Raw genomic sequence first — 22,723 nt, forward strand, 5'->3', positions numbered from 1 at the left:
GAGATTATTTAAAATTAGCAGACTCGGGGCCATAGTTTTAAAATAAGGTATTTCTTGTACAATAAGTATAAAATTAACACCAAACCGTCACCGAGAAAAGTCAGTCCCGTAAAAATTTCCAATTTGGTCCTATCGGGAATAAGTTATTTTCATTTATTTTCATGTCACAGTTAAAGCATACAAAATACAATTTAAGTTGGTAGAATATTGTAAAGTATCTCGTGACGCCTTAAATTACAGAGGGATTTTTATTTTTATTTTTAATAGATTAATAAATTTACACCAACCAAATACATGTTTCAAATACTTCAAATCGAACCCAGGACTTCATCTCGTGCCCACAGCGCTAACCGTTAAGCCACTCAGGTCGTTAAACTAATAAATCATTTACTAAAATTTGACATAAAAAATGCACCAAACCAAAAAATCTACACCTTTACATTTAAAGTGAACAATAGTCTCTGACACGTGTTCAAAATTTTTGCAATTAATATTTAACCTTGTATCAACAAGCTCAAGGCGCACTTAAAATTGAAACTCAAAAGTATAACTTGAAAACATTAATAATATATAAAATACACGCAAAATAGGCGCCTTGTCGTCGAGTTGCGGACACCAGCCCGTTACACCAAGTACCAAGTAATATATAAATGTACCATAGGACGGGATATTAAGGTATTTTCCTCTATAATGATTATTTACATAAAATAGCACTGTTATATATTAGCCGTTATATAACTGTTTTTATATGATTGTTTAATGATTTTTTTGGCAAAAGGAGTTCTTCGTATTGAATGTCTTTTACTACATAATGTCCCTTACATTACTAAAACTTGATATAGCATGTTGTTTAATGGAGCATTAAAAGTATTGGTGCTTTTAAATCGTAATTAAAATATTATAAAAAGTAGAGTCTGTCCCTAATTTATGGCAGAATTCGTACGTGTCTCTTTGGCTATTTTTGTGTTTGTGGTTAATTGAACAATATTGCCTCCATTCCGTATTATTCAGCATTTCTTTTTTTTTCTATTCCATAATCATACTCAATCGCGATACCAATCAGCAATAAAGCTGAAAAAGCAAAAAGCTTTTAAATATCAATATGTAAATACTGCATTTAACAAAGGTTATTTCTATATAGTACGGAAATACTAAACAATTTTTTTTATAATTACGTTTACACCATTGACTTACAAATAAATGGACGACGGGTCTAATACAAAAACCACGAAAAAAATGTCCCAAGTCAACCTATTCTAAATTTAAATTGTAATGTCATCGCAGTATCGCGCTGTCCGTAGAACAAATGAAGACTAAAGCGGAGTGTCGCGCTCTGTATACGATTTTAGCGCCTTACAAGTGCGGACACTTTTTAGCGCGGACCCGACGTCCATATAATTGTAAGTCAATGGTTTACACCGTTATGTTTACCTGTAGGTACAGGGTCAAGAGCACGTGAAGCTTGACACTTAAGATTTAAATACAACTCTAAGCCGCTTACAATAAGAACGGTCCAAAGTACAAAGTGTCAAGCTAGACGTGCTGTACAACTTACTGTTGGGTAATTTTTCGAAAAATTTCAATGATTGCTAATTCTCCCACAAATTTTGAATAAATCGAAAAAACATAATTTTGGAAGGCGCATAATTATTATGTTCTACGTTTAAAAATATGTTTTGAAGTTTTATTTAGCGTGCATTATAAAATAAACTTGTATATCTAAAAGCCACTTAGAGAAAAACGAGATAAAAATTTTTTAAATGATTTCACAACAGCGACAAAAAACCTTTTTAATGGCTCCATCGTTTTCGTTCAGTAACTTCAACTTTTGACAGGTGTCAACGTCGAATGTGGAAAATTAAAGGAAAATGTCCGGTAAAGAATTTATTTTTTGAAAGATATAATTATTTTTAAAATGGAAATTTTCAATGACCCAACTAGTACAACCCTACGCTCCGAGCGAATAGGCATTTATGCGCCGCACAGGCGGGACTTGCCTACTGGCTCTAATATGGTAATAAGGTTTCGCGCAGCGTTTGGAAAGTTTTGAAATCTTAACAGTGTTTTTAACCGACTTCAAAAAATGAAAGAAGTTCTCAATTCGACAATATTTTTTCCCATTAAAATTTTAAGAAAATATTCCTCTTTAAGGCTCGCGAACTAGGGGATGAATTCCCTGATGAATTCCACGTACTTTTGAGGTTGTTTTTTCATTCATTACCATTTTATTTTTTTTAGGAAAATGTATTTGACGTATCCGTAGAACAAAGATCTATGTGCAAGACTACTTGTTCTTCGCTGTGAATGTCAAATCGACTGTTGTTCGATTTTATATTTCCGAAACGAAATAAGATATATAAATTCTCAAAACACCTTTACATATGCCTTAGTTTGAATAACGAAATTATTCTCGTAACGTACTTAGTCTCTTTTCGCCATATAATCACATCGGACTCTGTTCTTCGGAGGAGTCGAATTCGAGAGAGAGTCGAATACAATTGTAGTTATATTTTTTTTATAAAAATATCTACCTCATAACAAGTTTGTTTAACTGTCTCCGTAGCCGAACGGATACCATGCCGGACTGCCACGCAGAGGTCCCAGGTTCGAGTCCCGGGCCGGGAGAAATAGTTGTATGGCGTACAATTATTTCTCTCGTGAGTTTGGGTGTAATTTGTGGTTGTCTATGTGTGTGTCCATGGCACCCGCGACACAGGGTTTCCCTAGTGCGGGGCTATGTTGAGTGTGTGCGTTATTATTTATTTATTATTTATTTCTCTCGTGAGTTTGGGTGCAATTTGTGGTTGTCTATGTGTGCGTCCATGGCACCCGCGACACAGGGTCTCCCTATGAGTGTGTTGCGTTATTGTTTATCCATTTTCGGTGTGTTCGTTTCCTCAGTAACCTCAACGATAAATTATATCACGAAACGCATGTGGAGTTCCTGGTCAAAACAAATCGTGTGATCTCAAACACAAGGTCAACTGCTCCACCCTGTTGAGGAGTTCCTCTCATCTGTCTACCATTTCTATCTTCAGATCAGCTCTGGGTCACCAGAACATTTTAAGTTCATTACATCTATGTGTCAAGTTTTATTGAAATCTGTTAACGTAATTCAATGAACCGGATTCACCCCCTAATTCTTCTTCAAATTAGAATGTGTTAATAATAGAAATTGGATTACGAATGTCGTACTAATTAAAAAAAAGAAAAGTCGAATTGAGAATCTCCTCCTTTCTTAAAGTTGGTTAAAAAATGGTCAAGATTGGAGAACGCTCGGTGAAAGTGATCATTTTCTAATTGCAATATTAATATCGCCACGAGCAGGTTCAAAAACTGTCACATTCTTTTACTTAATTCGCGAAACCGTCTGATATATCTATATGTATAGACGACGTCATCGTACCCAGACGGGTCATGGTAAAACATTGTACCTATTTTTCTGCCATCAAGCAGCAATGTGAACATTATTGCGTTCCGGTTTTGAAGGTTCAGCGAAACTACAAGCACATAGAACTTGTAAATTTTTTATCATGAATAAAGTTCCATACATAGTAATTTCACGAGCATCCTTATTTAACCTTCAAAACCGAAACGCAGCAATTCTTACATTACTTCACAAGGAGTTCTACTGTTCTAATATTTTTTGTTTAATAACACACACATTTATAGCCCCGCACAAGGGAAACCTTGTATCGCGGGTGTCAAGGACACACACATAGGTAGACAACCACACCTATATATATTATTATTACTATATATATTATTCCTCACGAGAGAAATAAAGGTCATACAAATATTTATCCCGGCCCGGGAATCGTACCCGGGACCTCTGCGTGGCAGTCCAGTACGGTAACTATTCGGCCACGGAGGCAGTTTATTTAATTATTTTAATAGCAGCCCATTTATGCCGCAAGCAATAATGTGAGCATTACCGAATTTCAATTTTGAAGGGTTTAAAGGTGATAAATTACAGGCACAGTGGCAGTGCCCGTCAGATCTTTGTGATCTAAAGTTCTAAGTGGCTCTGCAACTGTTATGAACAGGCGTGTCGCTTACTACCAGGCGCACGACCTGTTCGCCTCGTCATTTGGTATCATAAAAAAAAGGAAAAAATCTTGGGGCCAGGCAATTAACTGCCTCCGTGGCCGAACGGTTACCATGACGGACCGCCACGCAGAGGTCCCAGGTTCGATTCCCGGGCCAAGATTAATATTTGTATGGTCTACATTTGCTTCTCTCGTGAGTTTGGGTTTAATTTGTGGTAATAACCTGAAATATAATATAAAAAAACGGGGCTTAAAAAAATAGTTTATTTCCTTCATACACAACTCTATAACTCGTATGGTTGAACCTTGTTACCCTACTGCTCCAGAAAAAGGGTAATATACAATACGATTGTAAGTATTATCTTTATTACAATAAATACAGAATATTTTTGGAATATACGGAAACGTACACACAGGTCAGTTGTTGGCGCTGTACTATTTCAGCTTTCCAATTTGTGATTTCAGCGCAAACGAGTGTTGATAATTAAAAGTGATATAAGGCCCATTTGCCTGACGAATGGCCAGGAATGGATGGCCCTTATTTCGTCTCTACTTCTGGTGATATACTCGGTGTTCATGTAGTACCAAATAACAGGACGGACAAGTTGTGCACCTTGTGGACAGTGACCCGCCTGTCCATCCATAACAGGTGCAGTGCCACTCAGAGCTTTAAATCGCAAAGATCTTAGGAACACTGCCACTGCCCCGTCACCCCGAGACATACGTTGCCAAGTCCCAAAAAACAAAACTTCAAAACCAGAGCACAGATCACAAGGCGCTTTACCTACTGCTACTAATAAATATGCTAAATTTATTTATGTAATAAAGTAAATTACATATTTCTTTCTCATTCCCTCTTGTGTTGCCCGGTTAGACTAATTAGCGTTAGACTATAGGCTCCTGTTTTTACGCGCGACGACACTCGATTCCATATTTGCAAAACACATATTTGTACCTTAATAATTGGAAAATATAGATGAATATGCTATAGGCGAAAAACATGACGCGTCGCGACGCTTCGACTCTGCGCCAGTGTGAATTGAGCCTAAGCTCTCACTGCCCTGTTGGCTGGAATGGATCTCTTTTACAGATAAGTCGATCTCGATCTTTGCTCGCCTTCTGTTAAACTAATATTTATGTTGTACTTATTTGGCGCAATAAAGAATACCTATATATGGGTCCTATACCGGAATCAAAAACGAACCTTCTCCTTCTAGCTCCCTGAGCCCTACCCTCAGGACAGCGAGGTCATAATAATGATAGTCCTCACAAAGTAATTATAAATCGGGAAAAAATATAGGGAAAAAAATAGTGTTCGTTAAAAAAACTGCATCCGTGGCCGAACAGTTACCAAGCTGGACCGCCACACAGAAAACCCTGAGATTGATTCCCGGCGAGAGAAATATTTGCTTGGCTTACATTTATTTCTCTCGTGAGTTAGGGTGTAATTTGTGGTTGTTGTGTGTGTGTCCATGGCATTCGCGATACAGGATTTCCCTAATTCGTTAGTTCGTTAAAAAATAATCCTTATAAATTACAGTACAACATTTTTAAGGCGTTATTTATTTTAATTAAGTTCACCATCTCTTATGCTCGCTACGTATAAGTCACGAACTATAAATTACTAATAAATAATCAAGCTCGCTAACTTTAATAAGTACCAATAAAACACTTACCTACAGCTAAGTACACAAAATCAGTTTAATTCGGAATTGGTTTTGCATGTCGTGAACAAATTGCTCCCTCATTAATTTCCAATTGTTACTTATTTATGTAACAATATAACAGTGCTTTATAGTGTTTTTTTACAATATCGATGGAACTTTAGTACAGTAGAGGACCTTGTGAAAGAGGTCGTCCAGGGAAGTACCTTATCTACGTCTGCCGCCAAGCAGTATGAGCATTACTGCTTTCCGGTTTTCAAGGATAAGGGTCCTGGCGAAATTTTATATTTATTTATTTTCAGGTTACAAAAGACCAATAAAACACATACCTTATAGACTAACATACATAATAATATGATAACTATTAATTTATTTACACGTGTGGACCGCGACGTGTGACGCAACGTGGGTATCCGATAGCCGTCCTCGGAAACGCCGGAACATGACACCCTTTGGCCAAAAGTCCTCCTTCGTGAAGGTCGACAGAAATTGAGTTGGTACTCTCACCACAAATGAATTAAAATTCACATTCTGGCGGGACTCCAACTTCTCGACCCTTAGCTTTGGCTTTCACCCATATGTACTCCACAATGTCCGCAGGCTTTGTGGAGTAATGAAGTCGTGACACGTATAGCAACGTCGTCGGTACCGCTGGACGCAATAGATGGTTGGGCCATTCGGGGCGGTGCCACTAAGGTTACGGCTAGTGTACTTCTTTTTCTTTTCCACCTTTTTAAAGCCGTCCTCGTCGCACTGGTCTACTCCTCTCGGCGGTATTGACGACACAGCTCCAGAGATGAATTTCCGCTTTTTCTTCTTCCCCTCCGTTGGTGGCCTGGGTTGTGGTTGTGGAGCAATGGGTTGGGTAGCAGCGGCCACAGCAGCGTAATCATGACGAGGGGTCAACGTGCTTACGAAGGACATCTCCGCCGGGGCGGAAAAACGAGGGCTAGGGCGCGGGGAAACGCGCGCGGCGACAGCGGCAGCGGTCGGTGACACATCCATATGAGCCGACCTAAAACTGCCGATAGATGCGTTTTGCGCCCCGTGACAAGTGTTCACGTTGCAGGCCGCAGGTGACCCACTTACAGAAGTTGCACTACTAAGTAACACAACTTGTGCACGTAAATCACTGAAGGTGTTATCCGAGGCCTCCAATTTACACCGAACTTCAGCGTGGCGTCTACATGGTCGAACGTGACAGTGGAACGTGGACATGGTCGGTCGGTCTCCTTAAACAGCGTAATGATGACCTGGAGACTCTTCGCCCCTCCATCCCTCCGGCGAGAAGGCATCTGCTCGGCCTTGCCGAACATGCGGAAAAGCAGCGCCTTGTCACTGCAAATATCTTCTTCTTTGAAGTTTGACTTGCAGATCTGCACGATGCTGACCACGTCCATAGTGTCGATGGCGTGTTGGATGAAAGCCAACAGTTCATTGGCTACGAGTTATTGAGAACCCATAGTCAATTACGCGCAGCGGTCCCGGGTTCGTTTCCAGGCCGGGAAAAATATTTGTATGGCCTACATTTATTTTTCTCATGACTTTGGGTGTAATTTGTGGTTGTTTATGTGTGTGTCCATGGCACCCGCGATACAGGTTTTCTAGTGCGGGGCTGTGAATATTATTATTATATTAAATATGACTTTAATGTGATAGAAGCATCTTTGTCGAATGATATTTTGCTTTATAATACCAAGTAAATATATAATTTTAGATCGTGTTATCGATTACTGACGCAAACAGCACTAATCACATAATACAGGTATTATTTCAACTATACCGTTTCGTGCCACTCATAGATGGCCATGGCATTAATGGTTCTAGTATCGTCCCGCTGCGGAGTAGCGCGTTGATAACGTCAGATGACAATCATCATTTTGTGCCTTAAATAGAATCGCTTTAATTTGCCGGATAAGAAGAATTATGTAAAATAGTCCAAATGTGATTTGTTAAAGTAGGTCACGAGTAGGCATAGCAGTGCCGGCACTGGTTAGAAATTTGCAATTCCCGGTACCGGTAAAAATTGGTACCGGGAAATCCCGAGAAATTTCGATAAATTTCGGTATTTAACAAAAAACTATTGAACATAGCAAAAACTATTTTTTCGTTCAACAGAGAATTTACATTGTTTTCCTTTTAATTTTGAAGCAAAATAATCAAACGGCCATTCTCACATTCCTTGTTTTCAGCGTAATTACCGTAGCCATTGTTTTTTCTCGCCTCTTATATCCAATCCAATAATATTGAAATACATATATTTTTTGGAAACGGTAATTAGATCTAATTGCCGTAACCATGGATACGGTAATTAGAAAATTCATAAATAAATCAAGTTCACGAGTAAAATATAAGGAAATTGCAACGATTAGTTGCCATATTACCTCGGTTAGAGGCGGCTTGTTGATATGTTATGCAACGATTCGTAACATTTTACAATAACATTTTCTGTTAACAATTTAAAATATTAACAAATCGACGCGGCAACATTATACATGGTCGCGCCTAATTATATTGTATAGGGTTTTTGAACAAGAAGTTTGTTTTGTAAATCAAAATAAATCAATAAATTTAACTAAATGACAATGATTCAAATTTTTATTGTATAAAAAAAAAGTAAGGTTTGGCAATTATGCATGAAAAATGATATCTGACAAATGTCCACCACGACCACAATTACAGATGTCGATTCTTTCATCAAAGTTTTTAATTACTTTTTGACAAAATGGTGGGTCTATTTCGTTAATCACTTCACGAATGTTAGTTCTAAGGCTGCAATCGATTCAATTGGCTCCGTATAGACTCTGTCTTTAACATACCCCCATAAAAAATAATGCAGCGATGTTAAATCACATGATCGATTTGGCCACTTGTACTAAATTTCGTGAAATTATGCGATCGGGAAATTTGGTTTGCAATAAATTCATTGTTTCGGTGGCTGTGTGACGTGTGGCACCGTCTTATTGAAACCACATGTTAGTGATATCCATATCATCTTAATAGACCAAAATTGAATGGTTAAAATTTCTCGATAGCGTAATCCATTGACCGCAACCGCATTTCCAGCTGTATTTTCGAAAAAAAACAAACGGCCCTGTAACTGTGGTCGTGGTGGACATTTATCAGATATCATTTCTCATTGATAATTTCCAAACCTTGCTTTTTTTATACAATAAAAATTTGAAACATGTCATCTAAATTTATTGTTTTGTTTTGATTTACAAAACAAAGTTCTTGTTGAAGCAAAAAACAAAATTCAAAAAATGTGGTGTCGATGTCTACGAGTAGTCAAAAGAAACAAGAGTAACATAAAGTAGTTTAAACCACCAAATATTAATTGATTACTTTTTGCGGTTCGGGGTTTGCCGGAAACACCTATGTATTGATTTTCAGCGCCAATATTTTATATTCTATAAACGTTACGACACAGATTAATTGTGTTTTTCTCTTAAATCTTAAATGGACTTCAATTTCGTTTAAAATATTGTTAAACGTGTACTCTAACAATTTGCTTATTTTCGCCCTTGAACGCCTAAGAAAACTCAACTCGGTTCTGCTACAAATCATCAATCAATCAAAATGTCTTGCACATGTTTGTTTTTGGCCATAGCCGAACGGTTACCATGCCGGACTGCCACGCAGAAGTCCCAGGTTCGATTCCCGGGCCGGGAGAAATATGGCCTACATTTATTTCTCTCGTGAGTTTGGGTGTAATTTGTGGTTGTCTATGTGTGTGTCCATGGTACCCTCGACACAGGGTTTCCCTAGTGCGGGGCTATGTTGAGTGTGTGCATTATTATTATTATTTTTAAAACTGTAAAATACTTTTATTAACTTGCATTCGGAAACACAAAGACAGCAAATAATAATTTAGTAGAAGCAGCATAATAAGCAAAATCAACAAGTAAATATAACTTTATTTAATTCAATTTTTATTGAATTGATATTCAATTATTTTTTGGGAAATTACTCCACTAGTTTATTATAATTATTAATACACATCCAGCCGGATTTCAACCGATGTCTTCTAGCAAACCGTGCCAGACACTATGCCAACTAAGCAACGGAACGAACCAGCGGACCTCACGAATTTTTCTTTGTGCTTGTTGTTGGATCTTTGTATTTGGTTTTCAACGACTTTTTAGCCATAGCGCCATCTATGACAGATCTATGAAAATATTTTCTCACCCAGTTATATACCTTTACAGTACCAGCCCTGGCTAAAGATGTCGCTACTAACGTTTAATTAAGTTTTTTATTGAATTGATATTCAATTATTTTTTTGTGAAATTATTCCACTAATTTGTTATAATTATTAATACAAAGATCGAACACTTAGAAAAAATTCCTTCGAATAACTTTGTTCATTTATTAATAATTTAAATGTAGGGGAATAGCAGCATCATCAGTTCACACATTACTTAATAGTTAGTACTTAACAGATACATCACTCTCATGCAAAATCGAAAATACTCAGAGAGGTGAAAATAACGTTGCCCGCCTTATGCAGCCGTGCGGAGCCGAATGCTCATAAATGAAAAACTTTTATGAGCGCTTGCGCCGACGTCGGTGCACTCAGCGGTAGGCACTTATCGCGTACCCTTGAGCGAGTGACGGAGCCCTGGCATCGTTCACAATTTGTAGAAAATGGCTTTAACAACTATTTTAAAATTTAATTAGAGCTACACTGTTAATTGCTGTTGTCGATTTGGAACTGCCTATTCAGAGAACACTGACATTTACAAACAAATTATAGGGGATTTGCATCCGCTACACCGTTGCCTATGACTTAGAGCACACCCCGTAATCCAAACTTTTTCTCTTTCAGTAACCATTCCCTTACTAAATTTCGGCATGGTGCAAGGCTGGTTATCACCAATGATATGGCTTCTACAATCTGCAGATAGTCCCTCACCGGTGCCTTATGACGCCACTGAAATTAGCTGGGTGACATCAGTGACATATATCACCGCCATCATAACTGGTGCGCCAATGGGGGCGCTTTGTGATCGATATGGCAGAAAAATCATGGCTTTACTCACAACGTTCTCACTTATAGTAAGTATTTATAATCTCTTAATGTAGCTGTAGGCACATTACTTAGGTATATAAATTGATATCAGTGTCATTATTTCATTACGTCAATATATCAGTGCCATCATAAGTACAACCTCCGTGGTCGATTGGCTTGCACATCGGTTTTCATGGTCTCGCCATCTCTGAGGTCCCGGGCTCGATTAGATATCGTTCCCGAATCGAACGGCGCTTTCCGAGCTATTCAGAACATTCGAGTTAAACGTTAGATTCGGATTTGGATACGATATCTTAATCCAACAGCGTTTACGGAGTTAGTCGGCGAAATAGATTATAAGAAAAATGAAAATCTTTTTATATACATTTTTAATACCATAGAGGGCTAAAATATAGGAATGCATTAGTTTTGCACTAAAATAAATAAATAAATAAAATTGAACAAAATCCAGACTTTATTTAAAATACTATGAGATCTCCATATTATATTCTTGCTTTGTAAACAATAGGACGTTCGGTAACTTTCATTCAATAACTGTGTTCTGCACATTGACTTACGTATATGGACGTCGGGTCCGCGCTCAAAAGTGTCCGCACTTGTAAGGCGCTAAAATCGTATACAGAGTGCCAAACTCCGCTTTAGTCTTCATTTGTTCTACTGACAGCGCGATACTGCGATGACATTACAATTTAAATTTCGAATAGGTTGACTTGGGACATTTTTTTCGTGGTTTTTGTATTAGACCCGTCGTCCATTTATTTGTAAGTCAATGGTTCTGCATAACATTCGTAACCTTTGCCGGTCGAGAAGTTCGAGTAATCGTACGGATGTGACGTCTTTTCGGGTCGGTTTCGAATACGACAGTTTGACGTTCGATTCGTGTGTTACCAACAGGCACACGACTTGTTCGTCGCGTCCCTTAATATTATAAAAAAAATAAGTTTACGGTAAACGCTGTTACTGCCCATGAATGGGTTAAGTATCTACAATCCCCTGATGTAACTATAGACACATGACGTTTTCATCACCATTGTGATTGGTCTAGCAATGCGCTTTGTAATGGCGATGACAAAAAGTCATGACATTAAACACTATAATTTCTCTTCTTAGGGCGCGTTCCCACTATGTCGTAACGTTTTATTTATCGTTGGATGACTGTCGCATCTAGCCTGTTCCCATATCCCGACTATCTGTCGTGACTGTGTCGTGGTTGTTTATTTTATCATTGAACGACTGTCGTGGCCAGGTTGTTCGCACTAGATCGTGACGACAATTTATCGATTAACGGCAGCCGCCTTGTCGTTTGCACGACAGAATCGTTTGAAGCTGCTTATTATCTGTCGTTACATTTTTATCGTGGCGTTTTATTTATCATCAGACGACTGTCGTTCTAGCTCTTCCCATTGTCACGACAGGCTGCCATCGTAACGTCAGAATAGTAGTAAAAGATAGTTAATTGTTTTGTTCTATGTGTGAACGAGTTCAATTAAACATACAAGAGACGCCACTTTAAAATGCACGACTATCTGTCATCACGACATAATGAGAAAACCCCCGAAGAAGTTCATGTAACTTTTTATAAAACTACTCGTAGATATAAGGTGGGATAAGAGGAACATACTTTATTTTGAGTCAAATATTTTAAGCTCTAGGAAGAACAGATAAAATCTTATAAGAATTTAGAAGCACACTAAACTTGCCTTTGTTTATCAGCTTTAAATATTTTTAATCGACTACAAAATAAAGAAGGAGGTTCTCAATTCGACAAATTTAAATTACAAGCGATTCAAGTATTGGAACCACCACAACATACCATATCTGATCTTCGGCATCGAAGGTCAGTCCATCTAATAATAATCGGCTTTTTATAATCCCGCAACCTCGGCGTTATAATTGTCACAATTTGCTAATTAATGTCAGTTTTGATTATTTCACGCTTTCTTTCTCTTTAATATTGAATACACATCTAAAACACCATTTAATACACACCAATTGGTTATAATGTTAAAGACTGCTTCATTTAATTTGTATAATTTCAAAAATACAACAAGGTCTACTGCTACTAAGACGATTAATACCAATCTAATATTTTACTTACTTTTAGCAGCGCAAACGCGCGATTGCATCGAAGTAGGCGCTGCTTAAAATCACGCGTGTGTGTAAAGGTAGACAGACGATTAGCGACTGCATCACTAGTGCATCGCGTTTGCATCGCTGCCAAAAGTCGCCGTATGTAACTGCTGTTAAATTTTATAAAAAGAAGGCAACACTCTCAAAAACATATGTTGCCACTTTTTTGTTTGTATTGCCCTAAGAAATGATAATAAAAAACAAAAAAGATTGTATGCAACGATTTTTTTGTTTAGTTAAATCGTTTTCTTATGTTGGGTGCTGGCCGGAAGGAACGAGCAGAGACTCTGTTAATAATGTTTTTATATCTATTTAGATCGTTATAGTACTTTACACAAACGTTTATCTGGAAATTTTGTAAACACTTGGAGGCTTTGTATTATTGAAAAAGGTTAGACAAAGAGGTGGAAGTAACAGTAGACCTACTACTGGAAGAATCGAGATGTAAAGCAAAGAAAGGAGGTTTCTCACAAAAAGAGGAATTCGTCTTTCGTCGTTCGTCTGTGACACAATCCAATTTAAAAAAACGTTGATCAAAAATATCTAAAAACTATTTGTCGGCAAGACGCTTGCCATATGTAGATTAAGGAAGAGAGATAAGGGCGAAAGAATTGCGAATCCATTGGAATTTACGAGAATGTGCCTACTTTATATTATGTAGCGATATTTGTATGGCAACAACGAATAACAAAAACATATCGTGAAAAGGAATACACATTTAAAATGAATAAAAGCTATAAAATGTCTCAAAAAAATCGCGGTGGTAAAAATCGTGAAATTACAAAAGTCAATAATAGCATTTACCTTTTAAATATTTTTCATTAACGACGGTAATAATAATTAAAATAAGTAAGGTACGTCTTAATCGAAAAGTGTCATTATATTTTCAGGTGTACTGGCAGATCAAGCTCCTGTCACTGGAACCGTGGGCGCTGATCCTTGCGCGGGCAGTGGCTGGTATCCCTTGCTCGGCATGCTACATTGTGCTACCGATATACCTCAAAGAGATATGCGATATTGACTTAAGAGGGGCGCTTGGATCTATGCTCATTATGAACAGGTGAGTTATTCATGAACGCTGGTGATATACACCCTTTGGGTGTTCTTATTCTCGTCCTCGACGTCGTGACTAATGTTATCAGTACCGTAGAAGCAGACATCCAATGCTGCAGTGATGGAATCCGAACCGTTTAATAATGTTCACACTGAAAAATGGGAAAAAACCGGTCATACCCAGAAAGAACTTGTTCAGTAGAATTAACGATATGGGTGAGGACTCTTCCCACCAGCCGAAGCTGTTTCGACTTTTGAGCATTTGAAGAACTGTTGAGCTATACTAGTCAAAAAATGTTTCGGTCGGTCAGCTCTTTCTATAGTGCTAGCACATCTCAGAGGATTTTGGGTGGAGTGATACCGGGTCCTTGATTCAGTTCTTGTGCCGGAAGTGGTTAAAAATTACAAGTGATTATTTAGAATCTTGATTTACTACGTAACCCATCTGATAATATTTCGTCAATTTCCTTCTTCTTTGGACAGGCCAGTATCTAATGACAGGCTTTATAAAATATATGATATTAATATTCGGACAGTCAATGTGTGCCTATTATATTTACCTTTTAGTAGCTGGCTATCATGCATAACTACTTAACGGTGCCGAAGGCATTTGAGTAATTTCCGCTGACAATTTTCCTTCATATATTTTTTTCAAAATTAACCAACATTTTTTAACAAAGTTTAAATTTAGCATTTGACAGAACACACAAAGTAAATTAATTTTCTGACTGTCTATCAGAGTTTATTCAGGACCTAAATTCTTAATTGATCCTTAAAATTTTCAGAAACATTGGCTACCTATTGAGCTACATCGGCGCAGATCTACTAGCTGTGAACACCATGCTGTGGTTGGGCCTTATCGTACCCAGTGTTGTGTTTTGCGCGTTTCTGTTCATACCCGAGACGCCCGAATTCCTCGTTAAGCAGGGTAAAGTTGATGTGAGTAGAGTTTTAGAATCTTGTATAAATAAGATGTTCGTTCAAGAAAGTCTTTTATAAGAAGACCATGAAATCACGTGATTTTAAATGTTTGAAATATTATTTTAGTTTGATAAGGACATTTGCCTTAATCAGAAATAGCAAAGCATGAAATATGTTACTTTGCGTTAGAGGTAGATATATTATCTAACTTGACTCATGTTGTATCTAACATGGCTTTTGTACACGTATCATTCTAATCAATAATGCATTTAGGAAGCAAGATCAGTATTAGCGTGGCTACGTGGGCTGTCTGTCACGGACCGATCTTTGGAATCCGAAATGGAGAAAATCGTGAATGCGGAGAAAAAAGCTGACCATAAATCTGTATGGGGAATCATTTGTAAGTTGAAAGTAGTACCTGAAATAACTATATTCTGAAACAACGTGGTTATAGAACTAAAACCGAACTTTACGGTTATTAAATTTGAAACTAAAATAGACGACATTGAGTAAGCTAAGTAACAAGACGAGGGAATTTGAAGAGCTATCATCACAAAGTTATGGAGAGGCTTTGAACTGTTTCAATATACCTACACCAATGATAGAATGCAACAGACACAAGCATGAGGTATATGCATACATATCGCCGTGATCTCTTTATGGCGACACTTCACAAGGCCACTTGTATTCGCTATTGGGTGTTGGGTGTAATTGGAAAAATATTTGACGTACAAATCAACATGCAATCACTGACAATTATGATCGTCTACATATGGAGCCAAATATGAAGTTAAAATAATGAATGTGACCATAGTGTGGACGGTTTGCTTGGGTATTAGCCTAATTGGCACCTTTGACGTGCATCGAGAAACCGACCAGCGTGCGGTAACGCGAATTTGGTATTAGCTGTATTTGTCGAATAGGCAAATAATGCAAATACTTTGTCACACATGCTACGTACACATGGAGATTGTTTGACAAATATATGAAATAAGCAAATACAAATAGCAGTAGAACTTCTTGTGAAAGAGTTCGTCCAGGGAAGTACTGCGACCATACCTATTTCTGACGCCAAATAGTAATGTGAACATTACTTACTGCGTTCCGGTTTCGAAGGTTAAGTGTGCTGGTGAAATTACAGGCACACGTTACTTGTCAATTGTCTCTCAGGCTGTCGGGCGCAGTGACAGTGCCCCTCAGATCTTTGTGACACAGTATCGCCTACCACTTACTTAGTATTATAAAAAAAATGAAGTGCCATCATAAAAATCAGTATTCTACAGGTATAAACACTTGAACCAATGTGTTTTGTTTATTATATCTTATTTATGTGACATTATGATCTTCGCTGATGATTATTCTTTATAGAACTGATAGGCATGAAACTAATTTTGATAATATGAAAAATAGGTACCTTTATAACAACATGTACGCCAAAGTTAGTTGTTTACATGGCACTAAAATATTAACATTAAATCTTTCCAGACGCAGACAAACCAACCCGTCGAGCTTTTATAATCACCATAGTAATAAAGATAACCCAACAATTCGACGGCTACCTCATCGTCCTCATCTACGCGGGATTCGTCTTCAAGCAAGCTTCATCTTCCATCGGGTTAGAGCTGACGCCGAACAAGCAAGTAATGGTGATTGGTTTGGTGCAGTTGCTGGGGTCTACAGTAGCTACTTGCGTTGTTGAGAAAACCGGTAGAAAGGTAAGATTTTTCTTTTTAGCAATGGATTTTAATAGGCATTATTCTATGTTTACATATGGCTCAGCTGTTTTTAACTTAATACGGTACTCGTATAGTGACCCCGAATAATTCGATGCTATGATTATGTTTTTTTATATAATATCTAGTGAAGGGACGAACAAGTCGTGCACCTGATGCTACACGCCTGTCGATAACAGTTGCAGTGCCGCTCTGCGCTTTAAATCGAAACGATCTGAGGGGCATTATCACTGCGCCCGTCACCCAGAGACAAGTTGACAAGTCCCATGTGCCTGTAATTTCACCAGCTACAGACAGGATAGGACAGTTATGCTGACATTACTATTTGGCGCCAGAAATAGGTGAAGTGGCAGTACTAGCCTGGACGAACTCTTTCACAAGGAGGTCTTCTACTAAAACACTGTATTTTAGTTATGAATTCTACTCTACAAACAAAGAGTCACAATATTATATCCATTGAGCGAATTCTGTTGGCTGCTATATTTGCGCAAACGCAGTCACAGACGTGACATGAGAGTAGTAATTATGAGTGCCAGGGCATGTGATGATCAAGTTTAAAATGTAAGATACGCCGTTGGTTGCCATAATAGTTTATTCACTTAAAATTTACAATTTACAATTTATTCATTTCAGCTTCTCCTAGTCACAACCTCGTTTCTCGTAGGCGTCGGCATGTTAGTTTTGTCAAGTTGGTTCTACCTGACGTCTATGGGCGTGTGGCTCCCAGGCTGGCTGCCAGTCGTCGCTATGTGCATAGCCATCTTCGCTGATGCCGCCGGCTTCCAGCCAATCTCATATATCATCATTACAGACATGTTTGCTTTTCAGGTTGGTTGACTTTTGTATTTTTATTATCTATTTTAAATAATAACTCATTCTTACAGCTTTCAGCTATGAATCGTCACATTCCTGTATCCTAATTCCTTGCTCCCGTATGTCCTTTCTTCCTACATGCTTTTCTCTCGTTAATTTTCTTTCTTATTTGTTTAAGTAAGTCTATTCTAGTTCCATCCATCCATGTTATACTGTTATCTTTAAATATTTCCCCCAAAACGTTTCATTTATTTTTCCAGCTCCGAGGCACAGTGTCATCAATCGCAAATATTTCCGCAAAATTGAGCAACTTTATACAAATGAAGTGGTTCACGAACCTCTGCGAATTCGTCGGCATACATTGGACGTTTTTTTTCTTCGCCGTCGTATGCTTTATCGCCTGTTTTTACTCAATGGTGGAGTTCCCTGAAACGAGACAAAAGACTGTTGAAGAAATTTATACTAAGCTTAATCGGAAAGAAAAGAATAAAAGTGAGTCGATTCCGTAAAATTGTTTACGCCTACGTCTGGTTGATGTTGGGAAAAACGTTTTTATTTGAATGTCTATCCATCTTTCCAATCCATATAGACAAATTCTGTTCCAATACTTTTGGAAATTCAGACAAACTTGTACCTAAGCTCCGCACATTTGGTTGCAGAATTCTTTACTGAAATTTCAGAAGCTGTTGAAGTTCAACAATGTTTAGTAGAATTATTACTCGCATCTATAAATAATTCATTTGAAATTATGATTAAGATTCTATTAACACTGTAAATGTTTGTAATAGCTGTGACTATTTTACTGTAAAAGTTAAATATACCAGACTGTCGTAGAAAACTGTAGCAGCACATTAATTAAATGTTTTTCTATTAGATTCTCATAAAGGCTTTATTATAGTCGTGGCTTTATCATAAGATCATTTATAGATGATGACACAAGACATGTTGAGTTGCATGTCGTTCATACATTACGTACAGCTGTCGCATCTTCCTTTAATTTTTTCCATCCTCTAAGGTCGCATCGTAGACTCGAGTGTCAATACATGTGTTCAGATCATACAACATCAGAAGTCGAATACGTATCTACAGTCAATAGCATGTCAACTTTAACGTTAAGAGCGGTTACACAAGGTGATTTTTAGCAGCGATGTAAATGCGATGCAGTAGCGATGCAGTCGCTAATCGTCTACCTTTAGGCTGATTACATATGGCGACGCGGCGGCGGCGTTCTTTGCCGCCGCCGGTCACAGTACAGAATGGACACCACAGCTGTAATGCTACTGATTGGTCTTCGTCGTCGTAACAAGCGAAAGGAAAGAACAATTTGGATCCATCCATTTATACCTACAAGGAAACATAACGGCAAATTTTATATACTGATTACGAAAACTTGAAAAGATATCCTGATAACGCGCAGCATTGGTAATGTTTTTATATTTGAATTGTTCTAATGATTTGTCCCACAGATCCGGTCTTTCACGGACATGTGAGATAAGTTTGTCAATAAATAAATTCTTAATAACTTCTGGAATGTTCATTCTGATTACAAAAATATTAATCTTTAACAAAAACGCACGCGACGTTCGTTCGCTTCATGTGTAAATGATCAACTGAATTCGTACATCAGTAGAGAATTGCGGCAACGCTCGCCTCCGCCGCCGCGGCATTAAGATTCGCCGCTGCTGTTGCGGTGTTTGTGTGAAAGTGTGTATACAAATGCACGGGTGACTACAACAGCGGCGCCTCAGCGGCAGTGGTGCCGCTGTTTTTGCGGCGCCATGTGTAACCAGCCACACACACACGCGCGATTTTAAGCAGCGATGCAAGAGCGCGACTTCGCTACACTTGGGATTCATAGGCGATTGTATCGATGCAATAGCACATTTCTATCGATGCTGTCGCGCATTTGCTTCGATGCAATCCCCTATAAATCGCAAGTGTAGTGATGAAATCGCGCGTTTCACGAACGCGCGTTTGCATCGCTGCTAAAAGTCACCGTGTGTAACCACTCTAATATTTAAATTCAACTCTGTCTTTTACGATAAGAACGATTGAAAATCTAAAGTGTCTATCTTAACGTTCTTTTGACTGTAGGTACATTTATTTACTACCATCGTGTAAGGACAACCTGTGAGAGTAAACAAAATTCGATTACGAACTTTAACAGCCTATGCATAGGGTTTATTTTTTACGCGCAGATGATGCGCATTCTCGCCATTCAAACGAAATACAGTCGCAGCCAGTAAAACTTTACACACATTCATAAATCCAGTGGCGCCGTGTAAGGCGCGTTCATAAAACGCGCGTCATCTTACGCATAAAAAAATATGCTGTGTGCATACGCGCTATTCGGCGATACAGACGACTGCGGGTGACACCCCTCCCCCAGCCCTTTCCTCAGCCTTGCAATGCGATGTTCTTGTTATTGAATCGATTCAAAATTCAAACTCACATAAAATACAATGATAGCTAATAATAAAATAAGATACAAACGCAACAATCTGCTTTTTTAGCCCTTAATGCCACTCGGGCGTTGCGTCGTCGCAACTGCGTTGATTTCAACGGACTAAATGCCACACGGGCTGTTCCGTCGACGCGCGCTGTGTCAATACATCGTGTGGCATGTCGTTTTGATTTATATGTGGTACGACGCAGTTGCAACGAACGCAGTACCGATGCAACGCCCGTGTTGCATCTGCCTAAGGCGTCGTAAGGCAGGTTATCAGTGGCGGCCGCACTGACGCCACACGCGTCGAATAGCACGTTTGTGTTGTGGAAAGAGGTGTTGTCCAACTGCCTCCGTGGCCGAACGGTCACCATGCCGGACTGCCACGCAGAGGTCCCAGGTTCGATTCCCGGGCCGAGAGAAATATTTGTATAGCCTACATTTATTTCTCTCGTGAGTTTGGGTGTAATTTGTGGTTGTCTATGTGTGTGTCCATGGCACCCGCGACACAGGGTTTCCCTAGTGCGGGGCTATGTTGATTGTGAGCGTTATTATTATTATTATTATTATTTCTTCACAACTCTTCGCTCGAATATGTCGCGCTCTTTCGCACGAACGCCGCGAGGCAGTGCAGGCGCTCAGGTTCATCACCGCATTTTTTGTTGTTTGTGACAAATCGCCATCGCACCGCTGCTTGTCGTACGAAATTCAAGTGTCGTCGCGAGTCGCTGAATAATTTTATTTAATAATCCTCATTAATTGTAGAACATTTGAAATTTCTTTACGATATGAACAAATAAATTTCGCTTATCGTTTCTGCAGTGCGGCCACGCGGCCACCGACATAATAATATGTTAATATGAGTTTGTTTTCACGAAATCGCCGTCGCGTCGCAGTCACCTTAGTAGTGCGGCCGCGGCCTAAGTGTGTTTGTGAAACGCGCGTCCTCTACGCGAAAAAAAAAATACGCCGTGTGAATAGGCTCTAAATTTGAGATTTGGTTACAGATATATATCGAGTTCTTAGGTTTTCGCGATTGCTTCACATTGACAATGAAACAATGTTTCCGGATCTAAATCACGTATATTTGTTTTAGTGACATACTTGTAGGGCTTATATGGTGCTTGGCTCAGCTCAGTACCGGTAATCCCGGTATTGTCTGTATTCCCGATACTTCTTGAAAAGCTTAAACTGTAACCAGTAAGTATGCTTCTTCTGGATTATCTGTCAATAATTTACATAATTATAATACAATAAATAAAGAAAAACTCCATACTGTAATCAAACTGAAGGTTTTTATTTAAAATATCTATTTGTGAGGTAACTGCTATTAGTTAGTAGTTAACTAATAAAGTCACAAAATAACATGAACAATATAAAAAAACACAACTAAACGAAACTAATTTTCAGAATTCAATGTAATTATTACTCATGGCTCAGTAGGTCGGCAGTACCTGGCTATAACTGGGAGTGCTGGGAATCTATAATAGCGGTACCTGGACTTGATTGCACCTCGCCAGTACCGGGATTTCCCGGTATTTCCGGAACTGGGAATTCCCGGGAGCAAGCCCTACGTACTTGTGATGGTCACGGTTAACTGAGTCCAGCGTTAGTGTAACCGTTAATAACAAACACTCTTTCTAAAAATTACACTACCATTGGACTGAAATGACTTAGGGCAAGTTCCCGTTATGTCGTGACGACAGAAAGTCGTGCATTTTAAAGTGTCGTGCCTTGTATATTTAAACGAAGTTGTTCACACATAGAACAACACGAATAACTGTCGAACACGACTTTATTTATGTTACGACGACAGACTATCGTGATAATGAGAAGAGCTAGAACGACATTCGCCTAACAGTAAACAAAACGACACGATAAAAATGTGACGACAGATAATCACAGCTTCAAACGATTCTGTCCTGCAAAACGACAAGGCGGCAGCCGTGAACCGAGAGCTAGACACGTCAGTCGTTGCACGATAAGACTAAACGTCCATGACACAGTCACGACAGACAGTCGTGATACGGGAACAGGCTAGACGCAACAGTCGTCCAACGATAAATAAAACGTTACGACATAATAGGAACGCGCTCTTAGTATGAGAAAGTAAAAAAAGCATAATTATTTGAAATTATTTTTTCTGATCTAAATTGCTATAAGTAGTTTAGAATAGAGTGGTGACTAACACCATCTCAGTCAGCCGTGACCTCATTATATTGACTTTAGACGACATGATCGATTACAGATTGTTTGACAGTCACCTCGTAAAGGCTGGCATGTGTTAGATTCGTACCATGTTACGGAAATTTAATTTTTTGTAAAGTTTCGCTAGCTCTGCTCGTCGCTGTATGCTTAGTTCAAAATTGCAGTGTTCTGAAATACTGCGTTATTTTATAAAGGCAGCGATGTCGCATCCACGATCTGTTCAAATCATTTTAGATCAGAGCTGTTCTTAGACCCTTGTACTGGTTACAACATAAATTTCAACAGTATTGGTGTGGTGATTAAATGTATGAAGATCAACAACTCGTAACTAAAATTAAATCTTCAGTAAAGTCTGAATAATGGTACTTATTGATTGCATTATGTCATTATTACAAAACTTAACGCATTGCACTTTTAAGTGATTGACCAGAAAATATGCATAAATTTACGAAAAAACACAGCAACTAAGTTTTAATTTCGCTTAAAATGTAATATAATAATGATGTAAACAATAACTAGAATACGATAGATTTTTATTTCATCTACGAACAAATTGTACAATATTTAAATACCTATGAGACGTATATCTGTCCATCTTTTACATTTCTAAGTCCCTACAAACTCAATAGAAGTTATTCAAATTTTGCAGAGCGGATCCTGAGGGTCAAATACAG

The 22,723-nt window shown here is 38.4% G+C and overlaps 1 protein-coding gene across 1 annotated transcript in view; it reads left to right on the forward strand.

The window, feature by feature from the left end:
• LOC113239856 (facilitated trehalose transporter Tret1-like) overlaps positions 1 to 18,239 on the forward strand; it is a 25,644-nt gene extending 7,405 nt beyond the window's left edge. Inside the window, exons 2-8 of the mRNA XM_026477005.1 lie at positions 10,542 to 10,771; positions 13,766 to 13,935; positions 14,714 to 14,867; positions 15,123 to 15,249; positions 16,335 to 16,564; positions 17,216 to 17,410; positions 17,656 to 18,239. Of these exons, the coding sequence (XP_026332790.1) occupies positions 10,542 to 10,771; positions 13,766 to 13,935; positions 14,714 to 14,867; positions 15,123 to 15,249; positions 16,335 to 16,564; positions 17,216 to 17,410; positions 17,656 to 17,904 (1,355 nt within the window). The 3' untranslated portion in view covers positions 17,905 to 18,239. The remainder of the gene's footprint in view (positions 1 to 10,541; positions 10,772 to 13,765; positions 13,936 to 14,713; positions 14,868 to 15,122; positions 15,250 to 16,334; positions 16,565 to 17,215; positions 17,411 to 17,655) is intronic.
• The last annotated feature ends 4,484 nt before the right edge of the window (positions 18,240 to 22,723 follow it).

This window comes from Hyposmocoma kahamanoa, unplaced genomic scaffold, assembly GCF_003589595.1.
Source record: "Hyposmocoma kahamanoa isolate Upper Pololo Valley unplaced genomic scaffold, ASM358959v1 116, whole genome shotgun sequence".
NCBI lineage: Eukaryota > Metazoa > Arthropoda > Insecta > Lepidoptera > Cosmopterigidae > Hyposmocoma > Hyposmocoma kahamanoa.